Below are 25850 nucleotides of genomic sequence, written 5' to 3'. Positions count from 1 at the left end.
TACAATATCGATTTCACACACAGATTTCATCAAAGCAGGGGAAAATAGTGCAACCATCGAAATTGAGATAGCGAATGTAGGTGTTGGCGCTTACGATAGTGATACATTTGGACAAAAGATTATAATTAAACGAAAAATCACGCCTACAAGTTCAGCTTATGAAATCAAAGATGCATACGGTCACGTTGTTTCTAAGAGTCGCGAGGACTTGATGAAAATAATGTTGTTTCACAACATCCAAACAGACAATCCTGTTTTTGTGTTGAATCAAGATGCAGCCCGGAGTTTCCTGAGAGAGTAAATTTCTATGAAAATAATTTGATATAACAAAAACAAATATTGTTTTACGTTTTCAGCATGGTACCCAAGAAAAATTACGAATTATTTTTAAAAGCTACACAAATGGAAATAATTTTGGAGAAACTCAACAAATGCGTTCAACTCTATAATAAATATAAAGCTAAGCTCACCGTTAGTACAAAAGTAAGTAGATACAAGTTTGGCTTTCTTTTTTTCTCTGGGAAATTTAACACTGAGCACTTTCAGCAATTGGAACACGCTGAAAAAGAATTAAGAGAACTTGAAGTCAAATATGAAAGACTAAAATCTGTGGAAGAGATTAAGGTAAATAAATAGTTGGGTTTTTCAGTTTTTTTTCAAAGAACAATAAATCTTATTAACAGCAATCTATCAATCTGTACAAATTACAACGCCTGTGGCTGCGCGTTACTGAACAAGAGAAAAAAATTGAGAAACTACAGAATGAAATTACAGCCAAAGAAACTGAAAGGGATAAAATCAATGACAAGATCAATAGTAATTCCAGTGATGTTAGTTTGAAAGAAAGGTTGAAGTAAGTACCGTTAGAATCAGTCGCATTTATGTGGTTTGTGCATGAAATCGTCCCCGAATCTCTGAAGCATATAAAATGATATCTGATTTTTATTCCGGTTTACCTACAAACCGCTGCCAGTGACCAGTTAAAGTTTTGTTCTTGTTTCTCAACAGTTTTTCTTCTTGATTTGCGTGGAACTTTGTTTAACTTCGTAATGTGCGGGGTAGAAAGCACTCAGTTGTTTTTAGTTATGTATTTTATTTTTCTCTAATGGAATCCCGCGTTAGAAAATAACTATGCATGCCAATTACCATATCCGTTGAAAAAAAAAACATTTCAGAACGCTAGCTGACATTTCAACGCTGTAACGCCACTGGACGAGTATTTTGTTTGTTACTTTTCAAGTAATCATATTTTAACAGAAAGGATGAAATGGTTACGTGAATGGACTTATTTGTTGCTTCTATTGGCTCTGTTCACAATTGTCTTCTTCTTTTTCTTCAGCCTTTGTCCCAAGCGGGATTGGCTCGTCGTGATCGGCCTCGCCATTTGGCCCTATCAAATGCATGATCTGGTTGCAATCGCTTTTAAATCCTGATTCAGCGTATCAAGCCACCGTTGTTTCGCTTTTCAGATTTTTACCATCGACTTCGATGTTCAGACCAATCTTGGCAAGTGAATTCTCGTTATCACGAGTCTAACGCAAGATGACGTTCATTGTCTTTTATAGTCGGCCAACAGTCAAAACCATAGAGAGCGATAGGACAGGCGACATTACGATAAATTGTACATTTCAGACGTTCGTTGATAACCTCGATCACAAAGAAAACCAGTTGTGGAACGTCACTTCATCCAGGTTGCGTTAATGGGTGAAGCAATTTCATAAAGCAGTTCTCCATTGGCTGATAGCATTGACTCGAGATAATTTAATTGCTCAGTTCTGGGCAGGTCACTGCCACTGACAGTGATTGTGCCTGTTTCATGGGGATCGGTCGTAAAAAACTTCAGTTTTATTCAGATTCAATTTGAGGCAGTGTTGCATGGGGCGATCATTCCATTTTTGTGCAAGTTGCTCGAGGTCATTTTTACTATTAGCCGCTAGGAAAAGATCATATGCATAAAGCAGTGTATAGGGCGCTGGACGTTGGATATTCCGTGTGACGGTGTCCATAATAAGAACAGAGGAAAAGTGAGAGGACGCTTCCTTGATGAACACCAACAGAGCCACGAAGCGGTTTTGATACACCCGCCACACTTCGAACTTTACTTTTCGTGGTAGAGTAATTGAACCAAGCGCACGAGTTCTTCTGGCCCTAAGTGTTGTCGTAGAGTATACCAGATGAGTTCGTGTGGCACACGGCCAAACGCTTTCTCTAAATCCAGAAATGCAATGTAAAGAGGGCGATGGTTTTCACGGTGTTTCTCCATGCGTGAACGCGCAGCGTGTATTGTGTCAATAGTTCCACAGTTCTTGACAAATCCGGCTTGATTCACGGTTATTTCAACGATTCCGCGAATGCCCGATTAAAGAATTCACTGAGCCACAGTGTTGGGACCCAGCTATTCGCTTTCCAGAGCGATGTTGTCAGGTCCTGGTGCTTACCCCAATTTCTTATTTTTTATTGCTTCCCCGACTTTAGTCCCGTTGACACGAAAGTCCTGGGGGTTTAACGTGAGTAACTGTCTCGTGGACTTAATCCCACGGTCTTTTTAAGACACGGATTGAATCAGAGCCCCGCCGCAGCAAGCTACGACGGTGCCAGTCTATACCGAGCATTCATACTGGTGGATGCAAGACCTATCAAAGTCTCTACCGAACTAAGGAGTATGGCACCCGTGTTGAAACGCAACACCACGCTGAGGCCCGAAGGTCTCTGTTCGCTTGAACCCAACTACAACCCCCATGAAGGGGCCAACCGAAAACAACCGAGTTGAAGGCACATACAACAAGAGTTCACCTGAAGTATGTGAATTCAGGGGCTATCCCGGCTCCCATGGTATCAGTATACCCCTGGTAAAGTTTCGCGACTATTGCCACTTCAGATGAGTCCCCGTGTAGACTCTGGTCTGATCGCCCTAATTGGGCCTCTAGAGCATTCGCCTACTGCATAACGGCCGACAAGCCAATCCGATACATAGTCTCCCGGTGCCACTACTTTGGAGGTTCTCCTCGGCCACTTGGTTTTGGTTCTGCCAACAGTGTTGCCGCTCCGTCTGCCTCTCCGCCAGTTGCGCTGAAAGGTGGAACTACTCCAAATGTCGGCAATGGTTGTGGAAGTAGAAGGTGAGCAAATTCTTCAGTTGAAATCTTCTCGAAATATTCCTCCCATCTATACGTCGCGGCTCGACGGTTTGTAAGCAAAGTACCGTTCTTTTTATTAACATAATAGAAGTGCTCGATATCCTGTGTGTATTCGTTTCGGGTTTTGGCAAATTGATACAGATCTCTCTCGCCATCCCGAGTGTCCAGAGTATCGTAAAGATGTTTATAATGGGACGCTCGGGTGACAGCGACTGTTTTCTTTGTTTCACGGTTGGGATTCTTATAAATTTGCAAATTGGCGAGCGTTTTATCGTCGAGAAACTTATAGTAGAGGCATTTCTTTTCACGGGCGTTCATTTGAACATCGTCATTCCAGAGCCAAGTATCTCGGTTGATGTACTGACCCCAAGGGTTGTAGAGGCCGCTTTATGGATAGTGGCCATTGTGATGATTGGCGACGATTGTCGTATAATATCTACTTTTCATCACATGTCATTATTCTGTGCAAAAAGAAATCGCTTCTGTTGCGGGAGAGATTTCCATTTGAAGCGCCATGTTTTGCTCGCTAAGGACATGCGGCACCCATTTGTCCTTTCACCTTTCCAAGTTGTTATTAGTACCGGGAAACTGTCGGAATAGTGTACGCCCAGTTTCTCTGCAATGTCTCTAACAGACTGACGTGTGTCGGATCCGACTAGCAAACGCAGCTCGTCATTATCAGTCGATGATCCTGGATGTCTACGTCGCTCACTTTGAAGGTTTACGTCGCCTGACCGGATTTTTTCGAACCACCGTCGTGTGGTTCGTTCGATTACCGTATCAGCTCCAAATGCGCTGTTAATGTTCCTGGTCGCTTCCGCTGCTTTATGACCTAGTCTGAACTCATACAGGAAAAGTATACGTTCTTGACACCAACAGCACCAACTGGTGGTGGTTTGATACAGCAAAATTGTAACTAACTTCACTTGATTGCCAGAGACATGCATATCAAATTCCTTTGCATAGTAAAAAAACAATAAGACAAAAAGACATATCAAATCGGAAAAGAATTATTGGTTCGCCCCTATAAATACCAGGAAATATTCTATTAATTATAAAACACAGAATAGGTGAATTTTCTGCACATACCCAATGTATGCATGTCATGAGTCAATTATGTAGAATGAAAATTTAACAATTTTTGTTCTTTCCAATCAGAGATTTGCAAAGAGAATGTGATGAAAAAAATTCATTGCTGCAGGGGGAGAATCGAGCACTGATCAATCTGCAAAATGCATATAAAGAAGCGAATTGTAAATACCAAGTCGAACAGCAACAACGTGTGAAACTTAGGGACCGCTGCAAGCGAATTGAAGAAGAAATAGAAACCATAAATGAGGAAATTTCTAAACGTAAAGAGTCGTAAGTTATAATTTTATTGTTCTAATAATAAACAAAACGTGCTAAATTTAGTTTGTTTCATTTCTGCAAATTTCCACAAGAGGCTCATTCATTACAATATTTAACGCTTATTAGTTAACTTTTTTCTATTTTATAGGAACTCATCCCAAATCACCCAAAAACGGCTTGAAGTAGATCAGGAAAAGAAAAGGCTGGAAGATCAACGCCAAGAAGTTGAATCTATGATTGCAACGCTAAAACAAGATCTACGGCTAAATGCACACAATAAAGAGCGACAAACGGAGGAATATGAGTCAGTGAAAATGCAGAAAAAGTCTCTTCAACATAAAATCGGTAACTTTATAAATTTCATTATTTCGAACTCTATTTGCAAAGAAAACCATTTTAGCTTCCAACGAACAAGAACTAACACGAATCGGAACATTATCAAACGATCGTCTTGAAGTTTATGGTCAACACATGAAATCATTAATTCAAATGATTGAAAAAGTTTATAATAACAGAAAATTCTCAGCTTTACCGAAAGGTCCGCTGGGACGATATTTAGAAGTACCTGATAAAAAATGGCGTGGAGTTGTAGAGCAACTTCTTGGTGGTCATCTGACGAGTTTCATTGTCAATAATGGTCAAGATCGTCAAGTTTTGGATAAAATTATAAAAACACATTTTCCTCAAAGTCGACACACTATAATTACTGCAAAATTTCGTGGCCAGGTAAGTTGAAAGTCAATGTAAAATTGGTATCATTTTTCAACGAAAATTCTTTATCATCATCATCAACGGCGCAACAACCGGTATCCGGTCTAGACTTGTCTTAATAAGGAACTTCAGACACACCAGTTTTGCGCTGAGGTCCACCAATTCAATATCCCTAAAATTTGTCTGGCATCCTACGCCATTGCTCCATCTCAGGCAGCGTCTGCCTCGTCTTCTTTTTCTACCATAGATATTGCCCTTATAGACTTTCCGGACTGGATCACCCTTATCCATACGGATTAAATGCTCACCGCAACCTGTTGAGCCAGATTTTATCCACAACTAGACCGTCGTGGGGCTAGCAATTCTTCCAAGGATTCTCCTCTCGAACGCGACCAAGAGTTCGCAATTTTTCTTGCTAAAAACCCAAGTCTCCGAGGAATACATGAGGATTGGCAAGATCATAGTCTTGTACAGTAAGAGTTTTGACCCTATGGTGAGACGTTTCGAGCGAAACAGTTTCTGTAGGCTAAAATAGGCTCTGTTTGCTGCTAACAGCGATTTCATCGTCATAGCTGTTATCGGTTGTGATTTTCGACCCTAGATAGAAGAAATTTTGAACGGTGTCAAAGTTGTAGTCTCCTATCTTTATTCTTCCCGTTTGGCCATTGCGGTTTGATGTTGGTTGGTTGGTTTCTAGTGCTGACGTTACCATCATATATTTTGTCTTGGCTTCATTGATGTGATCTCGCGCCGCCTGATCGATCTGGATGAAGGCAGTTTGTACGTACGCGGGTCGAAGCATGATAGGGCATCCACTTGCCTTAGACCGTTGTTGATATCGAATGGTCTCGAGAGTGATCCTGCTGCTTTTATCTGGCCTCGGACATTGGTCAGGGTTAGCCTGGTCAGTCTTATCAATTTCGTCGGGATATCGATTTTCTCATGGCCGTGTGCAGTTTTTTTAGGCGCCCTTAAAGGCGATGATGGTGGCGGTTCGTCCATCTGGAGGGGCAATTCTAGATGTCCGGAATCACAGCGAACACGACTAAGTTTAATTATGCCATTGTCGGCCTGGATGAGGAGTCCATCCTCCTGGTGGCCGACATCGTAAAATCGGCCTCCTACAGCGTATTGAAAAAAAAGTTGATCAAGCGCCTGTCGGTAAGTGAGTCAGCTAAGCTGGATCACTTGCTGGCAGGTTTGACGTTGGGCGGTCGAACCCCTAGCCGTTCTTGTTGATGCTCTGACATCGCAGTAGGCGCTCTTCATCAAAAGGCGAATCAAGTCTGGCAGCCGTTGACCTTCATCTCTACGCAGTTAAATCCCGCTCAACGGAACTACAGCACCTACGATCGAGAACTGTTCGCCACGTACTTGAGCATTAAGTACTTCCGCTTCTCCCTAGAAGGCAGGCTGTTCACAGTGTTCACGGACCATATGCTTTGAAACAGAAGCCTGACAAAACGTCCCCCGTCAGCTTCGACACCTGAGCTTTATAAGTCAGTTCACGTCGGACATACAGCACGTGTCTGGCAAGGACAACATAGTTGCTGACGTTTTGTCACGTGTCTCCGAGGTTAACATCCCTGCCTTACTCGACTTTTCAGCTACCGCCAAGGCGCAGCAAGATGACGCAGTACTTCAGAGTCTCAAATCCAATCCCAAATACAAACTTCGGGAGTTGCTCATCTTCGGCTCGAACCTCTCTGCTGCGAATACTCGGATAAGGGACCCCGGCCATACATTCCGGCCACCTTTCGTAAGGAAATGTTCAACGCGGTTCACGACTTAACGCATCCAGGACAACGCAAATCGGTTAGTTATCGAGAAATACTTCTGGCCCTCCATGAATAAGGACACCAACTCCTGGGCCAGAGAGTGCATCGCATGCCAGAAATGTAAGGTCATCAAGGATGTAAGAAAAGGAGTGGGCTCATTTTCCCGCACTACAATCCACATCGTAGGTCCTTTGCGAGACTCGCACTGTTTCAGGTATTGCCTCAGAATTATCGACAGGTTTACGTGGTGGCCTGGGGCAATATCTCTGAAGGACATTACGATGCAATCTTGCGTTGAAGCCCTCGGTCGAGAGCGGATCCCTCGCCTTTGCGTCCCTGCAGTGATCATCACTGACCAGGGAATGCAATTTGAGTCCACCCTTTCCTCGGAGTTTAGCAAACTCCTGGGATTTAAACGCCAGCGGACTACGGCACACCACCCGCAATCCAATGGGATGCTAGTGCGTTGGCACCGGATGCTGAAAGCCGCCATTATGGCTCGCGGCAATCCGTCCTGGACTCAGGTCTTGCCTCTTGTCCCACTTGGCCTCCGAACAACCCGCCGAGAGGAATTTGCTGCCAGCCCCCCGCGTAGCTGGTATGCGGGGAGAACCCAAAGCTCCCAAGTGATCCGGTCTTCGATAAGAGATCGGGTCTCACAGATTCGGGATTGCTGCGCCTGCTAAAAGACAACCTTCATCGCATGAAAACCACACCCCCGACACACAGCCGCACGTCCTGGTCAGGATGGATGCTGACCGGAAGCCGCTGCAGTCTCCATACCGTACCCGTATTCTCGAGCGAGGAGAGTATTTCTTCCAACTCTAGATCGGAGGACACAAAAAGACTGTCTCCTTATCCAGACTGAAGCCCGTGTGCGCTCCAAATCAACGTCGTGTTCACTTCGCAGAATGATGGCAAATGCAGTTCCGGGTTCAGTCGCTGAAACCTCTAGGTTTCATCTGGGGGCGGAGTGATGTGGCGCAGCAGAGTTAACAACATTCGAAATTTATTTCGAATATTGTTAATTCGACTGTCAGATGCCACTACCATCCTTCTCCGTCTGCATGTTTTCGTTAAGAAAGAGTTCCCAGCGATCGCTACGTGGAGGTGGAGATAGGGTTTGGTAGTAGAGCTGGTGGTGTTGTTGTCCAGCAGGCGTTTCCCAGGTTTCCAGGTCCCCATTTTAGACGCAGACTTCCTGCGTCACTATGGTAGCTATGCATGCGCTGGTAGATATGCAGTATAGATCTCTGATGGACTCCACAACTTCTCTTCGGTCGCCAGGGGAAATTTCGAACTGCTGGAACAACAACGCACTTTCTATCATTTTTGAGGATGTTGTCGTTCCACGCATTCGCGCACTCCTCCATTACTACCGAATCTAGTCTTTCTCAGCCAGTTAAGCATTATGTCCAGCAGCATGTCAACACTAATGTTTCCCCAATCTTCTCGAAAGTGAAAAGTTACTTAAGCAGGGTATATGCAGACCTTTTAAGAGCAGTTCGTCATCTCCACTCCATTTGGTCTCCAAGCCCAATGGTGGATATTATAGACGCCTGAATGCTCAGACGATTCCTGACGGGTGCCCCATTCCATTCATCCAAGTCTTTGGCAAACTGTCATTTCTCGACCTTTATCTGCCTGGCACTTAACCTACATCAGCCAGTTCACATCGGGCATTTAACGCATGTCCGGTAAAGACAATTTAGTCCCTGACATCCCAGCCGCAGTGAATTTTTCGCCAATCGGCGTAGGCCAAAAGAATAACGCAATTGTTTAGAGTCTACAAAACCGAACTTCAAATACAAGTTCAATGAGTTTTCTATTTTTGGCCCACATTCATATATTCGGGCCGCTTTTCGTAAGGAAGTGTTTAGCTCGGTGCATGCAAGTGCGCATCCTGGCATTCGGACAAGAAACGGTTAGTCTCCACCAGGTATTTCTGGCCATCCATGAACAAGGATGTGAATGCTTGAGCCGAATACCAAAGGTGTAAAGTCACTAGACATGCTAGGGAGGTGTATTCCCAACGTGCTTCTACACGGTACACCTCGATATTATAGGCTTTTGCGAGACCCGCACGGCTACAAGCATTACCTCATGACCCTGAGGCATAACAGCACAGTTATATGCTGAGGCCCTCGGTCGAAAGTGGATTCCGCGATTTAGTGTTCCCGCAGTCATCATCACAGGGAATGTAACTTAAATCTACTCTCTTCTCGGAGCTCAGAAAGCTTCTGGCATTTAAACGTCAGCGAACAACTGCATACCACCGACGGTTCAATGGGATGCTAGAACGTCGGCATCGAACGCTGAAGGTAGTCATTTTGATGAGTTATCCTAGTCGCAGGTCTTGGCTTTCCTTCTGCGTGGCCTTCTTACAGCCGTCCGCGAAGAGTTTGCTGCCTCGATTCCCCGACAACGTGGTCCTCGACAGGAGAAACGGCCCTGGAGAGGCAGAATTGGCAGAAGGAAGCGAGAGCGCCGCGTTCGTTTTGACGTGCGCGTTTTAATTAACATTTATTTGCTATGAAAATAACTAAACCAACCCTACTGATGCACTGGAGCATTATCAAAGGAAGGGAGACAACAACAAGAACGTGTGAGAATCATAACTCAGGCTTCAACCTGGACGAGTTGCAATGCCACTAATCAAAGGCAAGTTTTACTAAGCCACCTTACCGCAGACATGCGAAAATATATAGAAATACTTTGTTTGCGGAAATAGATATTATAGTCGAGACATCCTTAACCGGATGTCATAACTTATTGGTCAGCCAACTTTTGCAATTTGGGGATGTGTGCTTTCGATTGTTGTCATCTTCAATTTCTAAGTGATTTATTACAATTTCTAATTAGCTATAATCCAATGCGTTAAAGCTAGATACCTGATAATACTGAACTGCTTCCGCTTTTCCTTAGCAATACAACGTACAAGATGGGTCAGTACCAAAAATACGAGGCGCTCATCTACTTCTGGACCTCATAAAATGTTCCGATCCTGACGTTATCAATTGCCTCATCGATCAAATTAACATCGAAACAATAGTCTTGGTTGAGGATCAAAATCTTGCCGTTCAACTTACCAAAGATGAATCCCAAGTTCCAGCAAATTTACGAAAAGTCGTCCTGTTGGATCCGCTTATTGAATATTTTCCATCACCATTATATCGTGCATACTCGCTGGAACCTCGAAATCCGCGCTACATGCAAGTGAACATAGATGACAGGAAAAAGTAAAATTCGATTATTGTACAAAAGATGAGCATTTTTGAATGTTATCTCCTTTCAGGGCTTTGCGTGACGAAATTTTACGCAACAAAGAACTGCAAGAGCAGATTGATCAGAAACTGCAATCATTCCGACAAAAACTCGGAAATTTCGAAGAATATCAAAAGAAGAATCAGACACTACTACGTAAACACGAATCATCTATGAATGACATCAAGCTTCAGATTGAAGAATTGAATAACTATGAATTCCCCAGTGAGAATGAAAATGAAGTGTTGGTAAGTTACCGCAATAATTAACCCTAATTTCATAGGCAAGTAACATATCTCCTTACGTAGCGCAATGAAGTGCAAAAACTGGAAAACAGTCGCAATCTGATTCAAACCAAGCTGAAAGAAAAAGAGTCGAATTGCATGGAACTGAAACAGGCGGCCCAGGAAAAGCACCAAGCAGTTCAGAAGCAACAGGAAAAAATTAAATCGTTCGAACGTGAAGTGAATTCGTTGATGGTAAGCAACTTTAAGTGGGCCTCGCCAATTGACTCGTAGAAAACTTTTGATTCCGATTCGAATATTTTAGGAAGAGCTGAATGCAAACAAATTGGAAGTAGCAAAGAAGGGCAATTCTCTGCGTACACTTACTGCGAAATTGAGCCAGCTAGAAGAAGATATTAGTAAATTAAAGGTATAGTCGCTGGTATTCGATCAAGAACATTTTTTATCCGGTTCTTTCCCTTTAACAGACTCTTATTGCTAATGAAGAACCCCAGTTGTCAGAATACCACCAAGAAGCATCCAATAATGGTGAACGTGTCGATACGGATAAAAGCAACTCCGAATTAAACCATCTGATTAAAAGCTTAGAAGTTAAAATGAAGTCGGTAGTATCAAAATGGTCTATTGAGTTCATTGCAAACAAATATTTATAATTTCAGGCAAATTTGTTCAATCGAAGAAAATATACATGATGTGGCGGCTCTGGTAGAAGACAAGAGGTTAAAATTCCAAACGGATCAACAGCTTATGCAAACCATTTCGGACTCTTTGGTTTTGGTAAGTGATTAATCGCGTCATTACGTGTTTTGCAAGCTTTCAGGTGAAGGATAGTGCCTTAAATGCACATATGCATGGCCGCTGTAAATCTTGGTTTCATGTTTTAACTCTCGATGGTACTTTCCGAAAAGTTCACCCTGTTTTTCAGTCGTCTTGAATAAACAGTTGTGGGTGGGCTTGTAGGATATGATTGTGTTCGTACTATTGTTCAGGTGTGTAGGGCAAATTAAATAACACACGCCACGGAAACTGTTAACAACATTTATTACTAAACAATCGCCAAATACAAAGCTCGTTACGAAAATGTGCGTGTTGTCTGAAGGTTTGACTCCATTCCACTTCATCGCGCCCTGCGTTGATAACTCCACACCCCTACATCACTCCCTCCGCAGTGATGGCGTCCATCACAATGTTTTAATACATTATTTCGTCGACGATGCGAAGGGGGATATACCCGCAAGTTTGGCTGGTGTTACCTAATAGGAGGCAACATATCACGTGAGCGTATGTCGGGCGCTAGCGGTGACCGACTATGCATGGGCACGGACAACGCTGGTGACAGTGCAGCGCTCGTACGCCGGACTTCAGGCGACGGCTCCGCTGAGTGGAAATGTTGCATATCCGCTGTTGAAGAAAATGTTCCACGCCGTTTCGCTGGTGCACTATTCCTTGCTCGACCCGGATCAGCTGGCGAGGTTTGTTGCTGTATAGGCTGGGCTGGCGTAGACGGCAGCTGCGCGCGAGAAGTGACTAGTAACACGACCGGATCATGGTCTGGTGAAAAGCTGGGTCGAGGCTCCGATGTCGGAACGCGAGTTGGAGCTAAACCCGCCACACCGCCGAAAATGACACACAAGGTGACGTGGATGGGGCAACCTCAGCCTGGAGAAACGCTGGTTTTAATCACTCGGTTGAGACGTTGATTTCAACTAAATAGACTGTTGGGGTTACCCTTTGGAGAACGCGGTGCGGACCGGTGGAAGGTTGGGCCAACGATTTCCTCACTGCGTCTACTCGCACAAAAACGTGTGAACAAAAACTCAAGTCTTTGTATAAGAAAGGTGTTCTGTTGTTGCGGTGAACTCATTTCTCGCATGTGCTCCCGCAGCTTGTTGACGAAATCACACTGGTTGACGTTGTCGTTACCGTCGACGAACCATTCGCCGGCAGCAGCTGGATCCAAACCTTCGTGGCACATTATAGAAGCTTTAACGACCGATGCCAACGCTCAATTGCTCCGTTGGACGCTGGATGGTACGGGATGGTGCGAGTTCGTTTACAACCGGTCAATTTCGCCAGTGACTTGAACAAAACGGTTTCCAACTGTGCGCCTTGATCCGCGCGCCAGCAGTCGTTAGCTGGCACGCCGTAACGAAATACCCACGTTGCATAGAACGCGTTAGCCATCGACTCTGCTGACTGGTCCTTAAGGGGGCAGACCTCGGGCCAACGTGAAAACCTGTCCAACATGGCGAGGCAGTATCGGAAACCGCCCGACGCCGCAAATGATCCGATAATGTCAATATGCACCTGCTGGAAACGCTGGTCTGGCATCGCAAAAGGTTGGATGAACTTTTTGGTATGCATCGCCACCCTAGAACGCTGGCACTGCAAGCATTCGCGTGACCATTGCCGAAAGTCGCTACGCATTCTAGATCAGACGAATTTCTTCGATACTGCTCGCAAGGTGGAACGAGCGCCGGAGTGCGAATAACGATGGAAAAGATCGAAAACCCTGGCTCCGCATACTCCTAGGAACAACGGGTTGGCAGGGAAATGTCGCACCAAATAGTTGAAACTTGGATAGGAACAGCTGTCAGATCCAACGACGTTGTACCAGTACTCAGCAACTGCTGCAACTCTGAATCGCGAGATTGCTCATCCGCCAGGTCTTGGGGGTCGAAATCCGTTGCTATATAAATCTCTTCCACACGAAATAGGGCGTCTGCAACAATGTTGGTGTGTCCCGCTATGTGTTCGATTCGCGGCGCGCGGTTGCTTTATTCGACTTCTGAGTAAAAGCGCACACGAGCGGTTTGTGATCCGTCCTGAGGACAAACTGAGTACCCTGGAGTAAATGCTGGAAATGACGTATGCTAGTGTATATTGCGAGGAGTTCGCGGTCGTACGTGCCGTAGTTCCGCTCGACCTTTGACAACTGCCGCTGGAAATAAGCAAGCGGCAACCATTGCTTCAAAGGCCATACCTAAATATTTTATTTTATTGAAATTTGGATCATTTAATTTTCCTTTTCCTTGCTCCAATCATAATGCGATTAACAGCGTGTAGCTTTGCTTGCTATCGCTTCTTGTACATTGATCCCTGGCGTCAAAATAGCTGTGTCATCAATAAATACCACTATCTTATCTTCGTCACCACTTTGCTTGAAATGCTGATTAAGCACGGCTGAAAGATGGTATGTGTCCCAGGGCGAAATGTGGATTGGTACCCAAGATGGAGCATAGAACTTGGGAAACGCCTGCCGAACTAACACCAACAGCTATCCCTTCACTGGCTTATGCATCCAGAATATTGCCGTGGACGAAGACCGATGTGGATGTCCAAATTCCGAATGCATCATCCAAATTCTGCCGTGGAGCGGATGAACCTGCCTCGTGACATCGGAGGTAGGGGCGTGGTTGACGTGGCGGCACAACATCATCACTAAGTCGACTGACTCGCTGCGCGCTTATTTTTACAGCAAAGAGCAGGCGAGTCCCTTGCATGCGGCTGTCTGCAAGGCAGAATTTGGACTAACTCCACTTAAGGAAGGATCGATCTTTCAATCCTCTGAGTGGGGTGAAGTCGGACCACGAGCGTATCAATGAATGGAAGTCGAAGGCAATGCACAGTAAACACGTGAATTGTCTTTGGCAGCCATTTATCGATTTACATTTGTCGAACAGATGGCTGTGTGCTGGGCAGCTCTTTGCTGAGACGGAAGGGTTCATGCGTACCATTTAGGACGGCGTGGTCGCCACCCGAGCTTATAAAAAGCTTATTATGAAAGAACGGGCAATTATGTGGCAATTGATACACAAGAGTTCACAATATTTGTAATAATCATGAATGAGATCTTTGAACAATTTTCCACAATGACAGAAATCAATTCGTGAACGATATCAGCATTGGTGTTGAACCAATCGTTTTGATAGTCTGTGCGGTTAACACTGCTTTCGAAAGGCACTGATGCGACCATGCAAATTATAAATGTCGTTTATGCAACAACAGTGATTTTCACTGCTTTAGACTCCATGCAACACTCCCAATGCTGACTTCATGAATGACACGGGCTTTCGTTAAATGACTTCTACAACGTCGTTAAAAGTGTCCATAAATTGTAATTGGAATAGTTGTCACTGTCTGCATAAAAAATCACAACACATTTCCCCAATGAGCACCTGAACGAAGCCAGAGGAAAGAAGTCACAATTCAGACACTTCTTCTTCTTGGCCTCCGTTCGTCCAGCTCCTCTTTCTCGCCACAATTCCCTAAAAAAAACTTCTCCTTTGTTACCCGCCAGTCCACTGTTCTTTCCGAGACCCGCTCCCCATGCCCCTACTTTCGCCTTGAACTCTGTTAAGTTCATGTTGCAGCAACATGCGCGTGCGCCTACGGATGCGGCAAATCATTCCCCTCTGTCAAGATTAATTCGCCCGAATGCATTCAATAATGTGCAATCTGCGGCGAACATTAGGGTGATTGCACATTATGAAATGCATTATTTGAGCAAATTAATTCAGAAAGAGACGAATGAGATTCCGCTTCCATCGCGAAGCCGCGGTCACTACAACTATACCTGGGGATTAGTCGCACATTACAAACGCAGTACAGTACAGTTGGCGGCTAACCACAGCTCAGGCCGCAACTTCATTCAACCGTCGCGTTTGAAATTTTGTTGCGGGTGTAGTACCTACAAGTATGCACGGTTACATATTAAAATCAAAGAGCATCTAGCCGCCTACGCCGGTCAACCGTAAGTGCGTATTAGCCCTTACATATTTACCATCCGCAATTTCTAAATCAGCTAGAAGTTCACATCTACCAATCAACCAAATAAACTAACGATTTATCTTTTCTAAATTACAGTTGAAGAAATCACGGCAGCAAAGATTCAGGACACTAAAATGTCTCCTAGAACACATGGCCATTCGTGTATCACATACATTTAAAGTAAGTAATAATATCGGATTCAATGAACGATGACTATAAAATAACCATTTAAACAATTCCAGCACATTCTGAAACTACGCGATTTTGACGGCGAGCTTAGCATCGATCACGCGGAGAAAACTTTAACAATGACCATAGTTCCAAGAGACAAACATATCAAAAATGCCGTATCAAATACCAAATCTCTGTCTGGTGGCGAACGATCATTTTCAACAGTGGCATTGTTACTCTCTTTATGGTCGTGTATTGATCATCCATTTTATTTTTTAGATGAATATGACGTTTTTACGGTAAGTGTAATTCAATTTACCAGCACAGGTTTTATATGGTATTAACGGGAAGAAAAATATTATTCAGGATGAATTCAACCGGAAAGTTATAACGCAATTACTCTTAAACGAAGCAAAGAAGAAGTCACATCGGCAGTATACATTTTTATCGCCGCAGGATATGTCTTTTGTGGAGGCTTCAAATTGGATAAAAATCCACAGGTGAATATATTTTGTTTCAAATTTGATATTCTTTTCATTAAAGTTAGAAAGGGGAAGGAGGAGGTTGAATATCAAATCAATTAAAATAGGTTTATTTGAGATGGTGTATCCCTACTGTTGCTACTTCTTTACAGAGCGTTATATTTGTTTTTTTCCTGTTTGGCCCCCAATAGAGTATTTTACTTGTATTTTTTTTATAATGATCTTTGTGTGTCTTGTGTCGCCACATACGTCATCTTTGACTTCCCCTTATTCGATGATCTCTCACAACAAATTTCGCGAGAATATGCTTAACAAATCCATTGCATTATCCCCTAAGATCACGTATCCAGTGGCCTATTGCCTGCGATAAGCAAGCTTCTGCGAATTTGAACACATCTTCCAGCGGCAGGCAGTGCACAGATTCCTCGTTGAAGAAAATCTCACCGAAGTTTTGTCGACTGAGGAGACCACTGGATATGAAGTATTAAGCCGTCGTCTTCTCTTCTTCACATTCGTTCCATAAAGCCGAAACCATCATCTCAATTTTTCCATGTGGTAGTTTAAAAAGCAGTGTCCTGTTCAAAGCCTTGTTTATTTCTTAAGGAAAGGTTCTTTTAGATTTTTTTGAAAAAATACAATTACCAAATACTCCGGTACGAAACATATTTAGCGAATTGGAGTGTCTCAAATGCACCTATCTTATGCGCGAGACGTTCAGCTGCGAATTCACCCATGCGGCACCAGATGACTTTCTGTGTATCAGAAAGAATTAGAGTCGATATTATTATATACTTGTACTTGTTGGAATGCACTATAGGTGGAAACACATGTGAAAAACAACCAATACCTCACAAAGTCGCCTATCGAGGAAGCATTCTTATACGGAATATCCGAATAAGATCCTGGTGTGAGTATAATGTAGCACATTTAATAAGAAATTCACTTTGAGCGATCGTGGAAATCTATGTAGGTAGGTATCAAGGGCCGTCCCGAGGAACCCAATTAGCGTTGTGGCGCGCCGGTTTGATCCATAAACTCCTAAGACCGTAACTGCCGTTATGAGGGCAGGGAAGCAGAGTGCAGCCGACTAAGATCTCTAGAGCTAACCCAAAGCATTCACGAAGGAAAGCAGTTCTCCCGCCTTGCAGCTAGAAATCCCTCTGAGGGTTTCCCCCTCTTCTCCGCAGCTTCGGCAATGCGAATTGTAAGGTATGCCGAGCCTAGCGGCATGGTCCCCTATGGGCCAGTGGCCCGTGCAGACCGCCGTAATCTTGTAAGCATTTACACGCGTCTGGCACAGGAGCTCTTGTGATCCTCCTTGAGTTGGCACAGGTGGTAAGTCTTCGCCTTCTGAGGTCCATGGCTGCCAAGTAGTGCGAGTAGATTCCGCCCTTGACAGTCGTCAGCGGTGCACCGACTGTACCCGCCGAAGAACTGCCAAGAGTAGAGCCCCGCCTGGCCATTCCGTCAGCCCGCTGATTCGCCTCTATGTTCCTACGCCCCAGAGGAAGGTGACCTCGACCGTGCCGTCCAGACTGATCAGCTCGTTTCTGCACTGCCCCACCAGCTTGGATGTTGTCGTTGCTAAGTACAAGACTATCGAAAGACTTCCAGTATCACCAGTACTTCCACTTAGAATACGCTGGCGAAACCTGGGGGACCATACGACTCGTATACACTGTGTGTATTCCAGAAAACCCCCGTACCGACTCCACAGACCATTTTTGATCCATCGGTGAAGAATACTATGTCATAACCTTGCAACACACCGCCGATCTTCCACTTTTTCCTGGTTGGAAAGCCCACAGCAAAGTTTGTCGTGAAGTTCAGCTTGCGTGGAGAAACCCCAGATTTTCCGAAGTACTGCGTCTAGGATGTTACTGTGGCCGCAAGGTTTCGCTGTCTAGCATCCGGACTCACGTAGTCTGACGGCACTGCACGCTAGAACGTATTTAATGTGAAGGTCTAGAGGGAGGAGATGCAGGAGTACATTGAGAAATCTGGCGGGCAGGATTGCAGGGCCCCAGTAGCACCTGCACACGTGGTTCTTTGAATCCTATTAAGCTTCGTTCTATTGTGCTTTCTGCTCAAAGCCTGCCTTGCAGGCATAGAAGGTTATACAGGCCTTCTTAACCCTCAGTTCTATGTTCAATCTCCAATTTAATTTTGAATCCTGGATTACACTTAGATACTTTACATTGGAGGAAAGAATCAATCTTTGTTCACCCAGGCGTGGTAGGTGGAATTCAGGTACCCTTTACTTGGTGATGAATACCATCAGTTCCGTTTTGGTCGGATTTATGCCGAGTCCGCATCTTGCACATCTTGGCCAAAACTACTCCCCCTCCAGCGCTAGTCGGTAATTGTGGACAGAACGATACCTGCCTGCTTGGGCTTTTTGCGATGAGTTGCTAAATTGCGAGCCCAATGATGGTGGATACTGGACTCCGAGGGAATAGGTGTCAATGTGGAGGTTGAAGTCGAGAGATGTGCTGGCTTTAGGTCGTCGGTAGGCGTATTGCTGGTCACTGGTGTCCAATCATGGATATGCAAGCTTGGAGTTTTCGACTAAATGGTTGATTTCTTGATCTCTCGCTTGGGCTTCGACGACAACTTCTGGAATGAATATAGAGAGCATGTCGACGACACATGTACGTGAAATACCTTTGCTACATCGTTGTCCTTTACGAGCTTTAAAGTTACCTGGTGCTGCAGGATGTAGTTTAGTTAGGCCTGGAAGGCGTAGACCAGTGGTTGATGTCGGTAAAAACTATGAAGGAACGGTCTTTCTCAGGGCTAGATTGGGGTTCTGCGATAAGATGGAGGTTGTGGTAGGAGTGCTGTTTTATACATATGGTTGTCATGTACCTCTTGATGGGGTCTAGCGAGTCAACCACACCAACGTGTCATCAGTCGCGGTTACCTAAGATGCACTTCAGCTCACCCCGCAATTTACTGAGACATCTGCATTCCTTTTCTACTGTTCTACGCCCTTGCTGTCTTGCTGCTTCAAAATACAGTGAGCAGTCCGTTGAAAAGGTCGTTTAATGCAAATAATATGCCAGCAGCCTTCAGAATGTAACGACGGAAAAAATTGGGCATATCCTTTGAAATCGAAGCAGTTTGGCGACAGTCATTGACCTCGGAAACTTCCGGATGGCTTGGATCTTGGCCCTATATGATATATAGCGAGTTCAGCCTCTAATAGGCTAAAAATAGGTCGTGATTTCACTTTTTTAAAGAATTATTGCGTGATTTTCACAAATCTCAAAAATCTATCTTGCTTCCAGCGTGTCTGGCTTCACATTGCGCATTTCTTCTAACTTTAGCTCTGCCCAACCATTCTTTACACTTTTCAGCTCCCTCATTCGAAGTATTATCGAATATTGTTCAATGATTTTATCCTAGAAAAAGTTCAATGCAATTTCACTCTAGATCCCTTTTCTTTAAAAAAAAAGAACTCTTCCCCCTTGTGGAGTATCCTGCCCGATTCTTTTCTCGATAAGTGTACCCTCCGTAAACTCCCTAACAGACTACTTAGTCTCTACTGACATCACTTACTGTACGCCTTCGTATAGCACGCGTAATACTGAAACTTCTAAAGTGTCTGTCGCAGAGCTCGAACTTTAACATGTTTCTACTCTCCAATTCCGAGACTAGGTCCGTTAGATTTTTACTCATACTGTAGTTTCGATCGTAAGTTAAGCTTTTTCTCCTCCTTCGGGGGAGAGTCCCTAACTTGATTATCTCCGTTTATTATCCTTAAATAAATAAATGTATTTTTTATTTAATTATAACATTTTTTCCAGGATGGCCGACCCTCGCTCTTCGCAGTAAAATGTAATATAAATAGCTAACAAAAGCAACAAAGTTTAGTAACAAATAAAAACCATTTTTTGATAAAATCGGAATTATTCCTTTTATTTATTGATTCAACTATAACATTTCAAGTCATAAATTTCCCAATATAAATACACTGTAAACTTCTCACATTAATCTATCTGCCCCCTGTTGCTGAAAACGCCCCAATCGTAATATTCGATTGAACTAGGATCTCTGTCGGTGGCACCTACCAACAGAAATTGCATCTACTCGCAATAAATTAAATATTTTAGCCACATATTGCCTGTTTTCAAATAATCACGCGTGCCGGCGCTAATTTCTCTTGTACTACATACAAACTCATTTTCATCTGCACCGAAAATTAAACGATATAATACTGTTAAAACTAAAACAACTGAAAATTGCAGATACACGTGATTTCTGCTGATTTTTCCTAACTTTCATTTTTTTTTGGTTTCATGACATCGGCCCTTCCCTGAACTGTAGATTGGAATGAGGTGTTGGGTAAAGTAAGAACATAACATCACATACTAAAGTTGAGAGAAGTTCTCAGATGAGGATTTAGCCTCCATTGCTTTCGTTCTGCTTTCATTGGGGATTTTCGAGTGATTAGGTTGTCTCCTTAGAATATCGAAAATCGCGTATTAATCCCAATTCGAGCAAGATTATCGCAGGAAGGAGTTTTGAGTTGCTGAGCCTGTGCCACTTGTGATCGACTGCCAAACGTCTTCGCTCGGCTGATCATTGATTCACCTGAAAATAAATAATTGAGGTAATGAAATAATAAATGAAGATGATCTATCCGCGGCAACAAAATAATTTTAAAAGTCCGCCAAATTTCAAATTGGTAAATCAACAAATAAATCATAAACAAGCCAGAATACCATATAAGGGGGTGTGCGTTGTCTGTGAAATTTCCTATACACGTTTTTCCATTATTATAAAGCTAAAAATTCAAAATATTCTTTGATATATGCAACTCCGCCTTTCATATGAGTTCACTTTATATGGTAACGACGTCATACACACCTTAGGTTGCCATAAATTCAAGTGAAAAACAAATTTTTGATTTTTGACTCTGATAATAGTTTGATTTTTTTCAAACTTTCCAAAATGGCCTAGTGGCAGAACTCTCTACTGCAGCATGCTCTCTGCTCGGCTACTTTTGGACTCTTCGAGTTCACACGGATGACCTTCGGATTGTGCAATGCGGCGTTGAGAAATGCAAGTTCCTCCAGACACAGGTGAGATTCCTCGGCCACTTCATTCCCCCTGACGGAATACAGCCCGACCCAGATAAGGTGCAAGCTATCTCAAGCTTTCTGCGTTCGAAAACCGTGAAAGACTCTTGGGCATGCTAAACTTCTATCGTCGTTTTCTGCCCAACACCAGTCCGTTTTGAACGCGTACTTGTCTGGCCTCAAAACAAAGGACACACGAGAGATTATGTGGCCTGAAGAGGCTGTCCGCGCTTTTGACAAATCCTGACAACAACTGGCTGATGCTACACCCTTGTCATTTTCTCGACAAAACGCATCCCTAGCCGTTTTTGTTGATGCCTCTAACAAAGCAGTAGATGCTGCTCTTCACCAAAAGGTGAAGTCTGGCAGCCGTTGAGCTTTTTCTCCAGACAGTTAAACCCCGCTCACCGGAACTACAGCACCTACGATCGAGAACTGCTCGCCGCGTATTTCAGCCTTAAGTACTTCCGCTTCTCCGTAGAAGGCAGGCCGTTCACAGTGTTCACGGACCATAAGCCTCTCACATATGCTTTGAAACAACAGCCCGACAAAGCGTCCCCTCGTCAGCTTCGACACCTGAGCTTGATAAGCCAGTTCACGCCCGACATACATCCCGTGTCCGGCAAGGACAACGCAGTTGCTAACACTTTGTCACGTCTACGAGGTTTACATCCCTGCCTCACTCGACTTCTTGGCTATCGCCAAGGTGCAGGAAGATGACGCAGTACTTCAGAGCCTCATATCCACCCCCAAATATAAATTTCGGAAGTTGCCCATCTTCAGCTCGACTCTCTCTCTCTGCTGCGAATACTCGGAAAAGGGACCCCGGCCACCTTTCGCAAGGAAGTGTTCCACGCGGTTCACGACGTAGCGCATTCAGGCATTAGAACGTCAAATCGGTTAGTCACCGGAAAATACTTCTGGCCCTCCATGAATAAGGACATCAACTCCTAAGTCAGAGAGTGCATCGCATGCCAAAAGTGTAAGGTCACCAGGCATGTAGGAAACGAAGTGGGCTCATTTCCCCGCACTACCAAGCAGTTCCACAACATACACCTCGACATCGTAGGCCCATTGCGAGACTCGCACGGCTAAAGGTATTGCCTTACAATCATCGGCAAGTTTACGCGGTGGCCTGAGGCAATACCTCTGAAGGACATTACGGCGCAATCTTGTGCCGAAGCCCTCTGTCGCGAGTGGATCCCTCGCTTTGGTGTCCATTCAGTGATCATCACAGAGCAGGAAATGCAATTTGAGTCAATCCTTTTCTCGGAATTAGGCACACTCCTGGGATTTAAACGGCAGCGGACTGCATACCACCCGCAATCCAATGCTAGAGCGGTGGCACCGGACACTGAAAGCCGCCATTATGGTCCGCGACGACCCGTCCTGGACCCAGGTCTTGCCTCTTGTCCTACTTGGCCTCCAAACAACCCGCCGAGAGGAATTTGCTGCCAGCTCCGCGGAGCTTATATACGGAGAGAACCCAAGACTTCCAAGTGATCCGGTCTTCGATAAGAGATCGGGTCTCACAGATTCGAGATTGCTGCGCCTGCTGAAAGACAGCCTTCGCCACATTAAAGCCACACAACACTCGTCCGCGCCTGCCTGCGCGCTCAAGGAGCTGGACAGGTGCACGCACGTCCTGGTCAGGACAGATGTTGTCCGGAAGCCGCTGCAGCCTCCATAAGAAGGCCCGTACCGTGTTCCCGAGCGGGGAGAGCATTTCTTCCAGCTCGAGATCGGGGGACAGGAAAAGGCTGTCTCCTTATCCAGGCTGAAGCCCATTTGCGCCCCAAAATAACATCGTCTTCGCTCCGCCGTATGATGGCGAACGCAGTTCCGAGTTCAGTCGCTGAAACCCCTAGGTTTCATCTGGGAGCGAAGTGATGTGGCGCAGCGGGGTTGAACAACATTCGAAATTTATTTCGACAGTGGCCACCATCGGTGTTCTCCACCACCATCTTCGTTGGTATAGACATGAAATTTGTGTTGACGAGAACTATTGATTGATTGATTGATAACTCGGCGGGAAACGACCAAAAGGTCAACGAAAACAACAATGGCTTCATATGTTACATGCTGATTTGTAAGCTCCGCGACTCCATCCAGATTAGACCTAAGACCGAACAAAATTGTGCAACTGAGTAAGACGGGTCGACCTCACCTCTGAACGGGACAAAGGCTAAAGAAGAGTCTTGTATCAATAGTGCGCGGGCCCGGACGTAGAATTCACGCTTAGTAAGCCAGCCACCGGTGCAACCAAGGTGTCCAAAACCCCCATACATCGGCACCATTAACAGCTAGACCATTACCATTTTTGAGGAGCATGTGCTGTAATATATCTCGCTATTCCTGTGTGGACCATTTTGTCACCAGTTCTAGGGTATTTACTTTTGTGGGCGTCAAAGCAATTCCTTCCATTTAATCGCAACAACGACCGCAGTAAACACCTTACTTTCCATTGCAATTTCTACCACAAAATTATCACCTTCCGCCGATTTTACAATTTCATCCTTGCAAATAAATCCTTTGGCATGAACCCGCTGAACAGATTCCTACTTCTCAACCTGTTCGTCTTTATTTGTCCTTGCGATTGTTATGGTGAGCATTCGCTTCATGCTAAATGCCATAAACAGAAAAGAATAATAAATAAAAGTGACAAATCTCCGAAAAATGGAGACTTCATAGTCCGGACAGGATAGAGGGACAATGAAATATCGGATCCAGAGGTGGGTTAAAATTAGACTCTGCCCCTGTATCTGTCTCTGGTTCCATGGCTTCCTGTGCTGGGACCTGGGAACGAGAAATGCTTTATGAAGGTAAATAAAAGCGACACAATCACTTCCTTGTCCTTTGTGGGGAAGCATACAGAAGCGGATGTGAAATCCAGTCTACGTGTGATCATATGTTCAGCTCGAATTGTAAAAAGTCCTTTTGTATGCCAAACGCGTGCCCTATCTCCTGAGAAGAAACTTCAGTCCAGTGCATTGACTTGGTCTACTCCAGTCTAGTCTTTGTTTTCTCTTTAAGAGATGCTAGCAAGTGGTACCGTTTTATTGGGATTTGAACAGATCCCTCATCTCCCTTAAATGCTGAATATGTAATGAGATGTTCTCGTCTTGTACGTGACAGTGTAGGATTTCTTTCAGCGATTCATTCTGAACTGAATCTGATTTTGGATGGAAGGACAGCGGGCGTTTTTGTCCCGGGATTTTTGATTGAACATTTGTAAGGCAAAAATTGTCTTCAGCGCCAGAAAAATATTGAAAGCATTTACCAGTGCAAGGTCAAGGATTACAAGCAGTTCTTGGCATAGCTAAGGATTTGAAGTAGCTTCTGGACAGATGAATGTGTCATTGGAACTGGCAATCTGAAGGAAGAGGCATTTTTTGAATTCTGCTAACCAATCTAGAAAACTAATGCCTTCACACACTTTCTAATCATCGGAAAACGAAGCACAACTTAATCTATTTGTTAAGTAACATCCACTTGGTAATAACCCCTGTTCAGCTATTTCAAACTAGTAATCCAATACTCACGATACGTTCGTTCACGATAACAATTCTGCTTCATCGTCGTTATATAGTCTTCCTCGACTGAGTTCTCCAATCGCGCCAGCGATCCCTGGTACTCCGTATTAAAGTTCTCCTTCACGTAATACTGTATCCCCAAGTGGTTCGTTTGCCGACGCACAGGATACTTTCTGAAATGTAGGAAGAACCTGAATTTACATCCCCAAAAATTCAATGAATGAGCCACTTACGAAGTCTGGGCTAAGCTATAAATTGGATCTGAAGTAAGAAACGAGGACATAATCGAGATCAAGATCAGGACGAGGATCAAACCAAACGCCAAGCTCGGTTGTTGGCTTTGCTCGCGACGTGCATAGTGAGAATGGTGACCACCGCCTGTCGTTGGACGCCGACTCGTTTGAAAGCCGCCAAAGAACATGTTGAACAATTCCTCCGCCGAAATATCGGACTCGAAGCCGCGTGCGTAAGCATATTCGAAGTTGCTGTGTTCCGAGTGATGGAAATGTGTGTGATTGTAATGATTTGTTCGCAAGTCGTCGCTCTGTGACCCATACAGGTCATAGTCCTTGCGCTTCTGCACGTCTGTGAGAACAGCTACCGCGTTTCCAATTGCTTTGAATGCCTCAGCCGCACCAGGAGCCCGATTTTTATCCGGATGCAACTGCAGTGCTAGTTTCTTGTACGATTTCTTTATCTCCGAGTCAGTTGCCTCTTTCGTTACCCCCAAGACTTCGTAGTAGTCCTTGCACTTTTTGATTCTCTTCACAATTTCCAGCTGCTCAACTGTGTAGTCCACCTCCGCGTCTGATTTGCTGTCGCTGGTCGTTCTCTGTTTCTCGCTTTTCCGATGCCGGACCCCTTCACCATTGGCCTGGTTCTTTGAACTAGATGTTCCTGACATTGAGCTGACGTGTTGCAATAAGTCCTTGGCCCGCTGTGATGGGTACAGATTCTCGGCCTTTCGTAGAAATTTGTTTGCCTTTTCGTAATTTCCGGTGTTTATTGCACTAAGGGCGATGTCAATGCAACGATCTGCTTCGTCACGATTCCCTTCCATATTATACAATCAATTCCAAGCTTATAATTGGATTTGAAGGCGTTTTATTGAATATTCGTGTTTAATGGCAATGGGTCGTGTTGATAAGTCAATACGTTAAAATTTCACCAGAAATTTGTTCATTGAGCACTGGAATTCTATAGACGGGGACGACCGGCAAATTGTGAGGGAATAACCGAGCTAGGAAAATTCCAATTAAAACAAAATTAGACTCATCCCACGGCACTTTAGCACATCAATTACGATACTCACTTTTTACAATATC

The 25850-nt window shown here is 44.4% G+C and overlaps 2 protein-coding genes across 2 annotated transcripts in view; one reads left to right on the top strand and one right to left on the bottom strand.

Annotated features, from left to right (window-relative positions):
• Window positions 1-19819, top strand: part of LOC119654480 (structural maintenance of chromosomes protein 6) — a 24738-nt gene extending 4919 nt beyond the window's left edge. The window contains exons 3-19 of the mRNA XM_038059901.1: window positions 24-297; window positions 357-483; window positions 547-624; window positions 684-853; window positions 4296-4499; window positions 4636-4832; window positions 4888-5213; window positions 9902-10215; window positions 10272-10488; window positions 10549-10719; window positions 10790-10894; window positions 10953-11086; window positions 11145-11262; window positions 15352-15435; window positions 15498-15725; window positions 15793-15926; window positions 19718-19819. Of these exons, the coding sequence (XP_037915829.1) occupies window positions 24-297; window positions 357-483; window positions 547-624; window positions 684-853; window positions 4296-4499; window positions 4636-4832; window positions 4888-5213; window positions 9902-10215; window positions 10272-10488; window positions 10549-10719; window positions 10790-10894; window positions 10953-11086; window positions 11145-11262; window positions 15352-15435; window positions 15498-15725; window positions 15793-15926; window positions 19718-19745 (2909 nt within the window). The 3' untranslated portion in view covers window positions 19746-19819. The remainder of the gene's footprint in view (window positions 1-23; window positions 298-356; window positions 484-546; window positions 625-683; window positions 854-4295; window positions 4500-4635; window positions 4833-4887; window positions 5214-9901; window positions 10216-10271; window positions 10489-10548; window positions 10720-10789; window positions 10895-10952; window positions 11087-11144; window positions 11263-15351; window positions 15436-15497; window positions 15726-15792; window positions 15927-19717) is intronic.
• Window positions 19801-25850, bottom strand: LOC119654481 (dnaJ homolog subfamily B member 14-like). Its single transcript, XM_038059902.1, has 3 exons — window positions 24759-25850; window positions 24535-24698; window positions 19801-20504 (listed from the first exon to the last, which is right to left on the bottom strand). Exons 1-3 carry the CDS (start codon window positions 25583-25585, stop codon window positions 20374-20376), a joined length of 1122 nt encoding a protein of 373 aa, XP_037915830.1. The 5' UTR covers window positions 25586-25850; the 3' UTR covers window positions 19801-20373.

The sequence above is a fragment of the Hermetia illucens genome, chromosome 4, assembly GCF_905115235.1.
Source record: "Hermetia illucens chromosome 4, iHerIll2.2.curated.20191125, whole genome shotgun sequence".
Lineage (NCBI taxonomy): Eukaryota > Metazoa > Arthropoda > Insecta > Diptera > Stratiomyidae > Hermetia > Hermetia illucens.
The sequence above is the reverse complement of the archived record's forward strand: the minus strand, read 5'-3'. Positions and strand labels throughout refer to the sequence as shown.

What these genes read in the sequence shown, in the direction of transcription:
- LOC119654481 (XM_038059902.1), bottom strand. Translation starts at nt 25,585, where the DNA reads ATGGAAGGGAATCGTGACGAAGCAGATCGTTGCATTGACATCGCCCTT. An exon ending in TATAGCTTAGCCCAGACTTC is followed by an intron (nt 24,699 to 24,758) that starts GTAAGTGGCTCA and finishes CCTACATTTCAG; the next exon opens with AAAGTATCCTGTGCGTCGGC. An exon ending in TTATCGTGAACGAACGTATC is followed by an intron (nt 20,505 to 24,534) that starts GTGAGTATTGGA and finishes ATTTATTTTCAG; the next exon opens with GTGAATCAATGATCAGCCGA.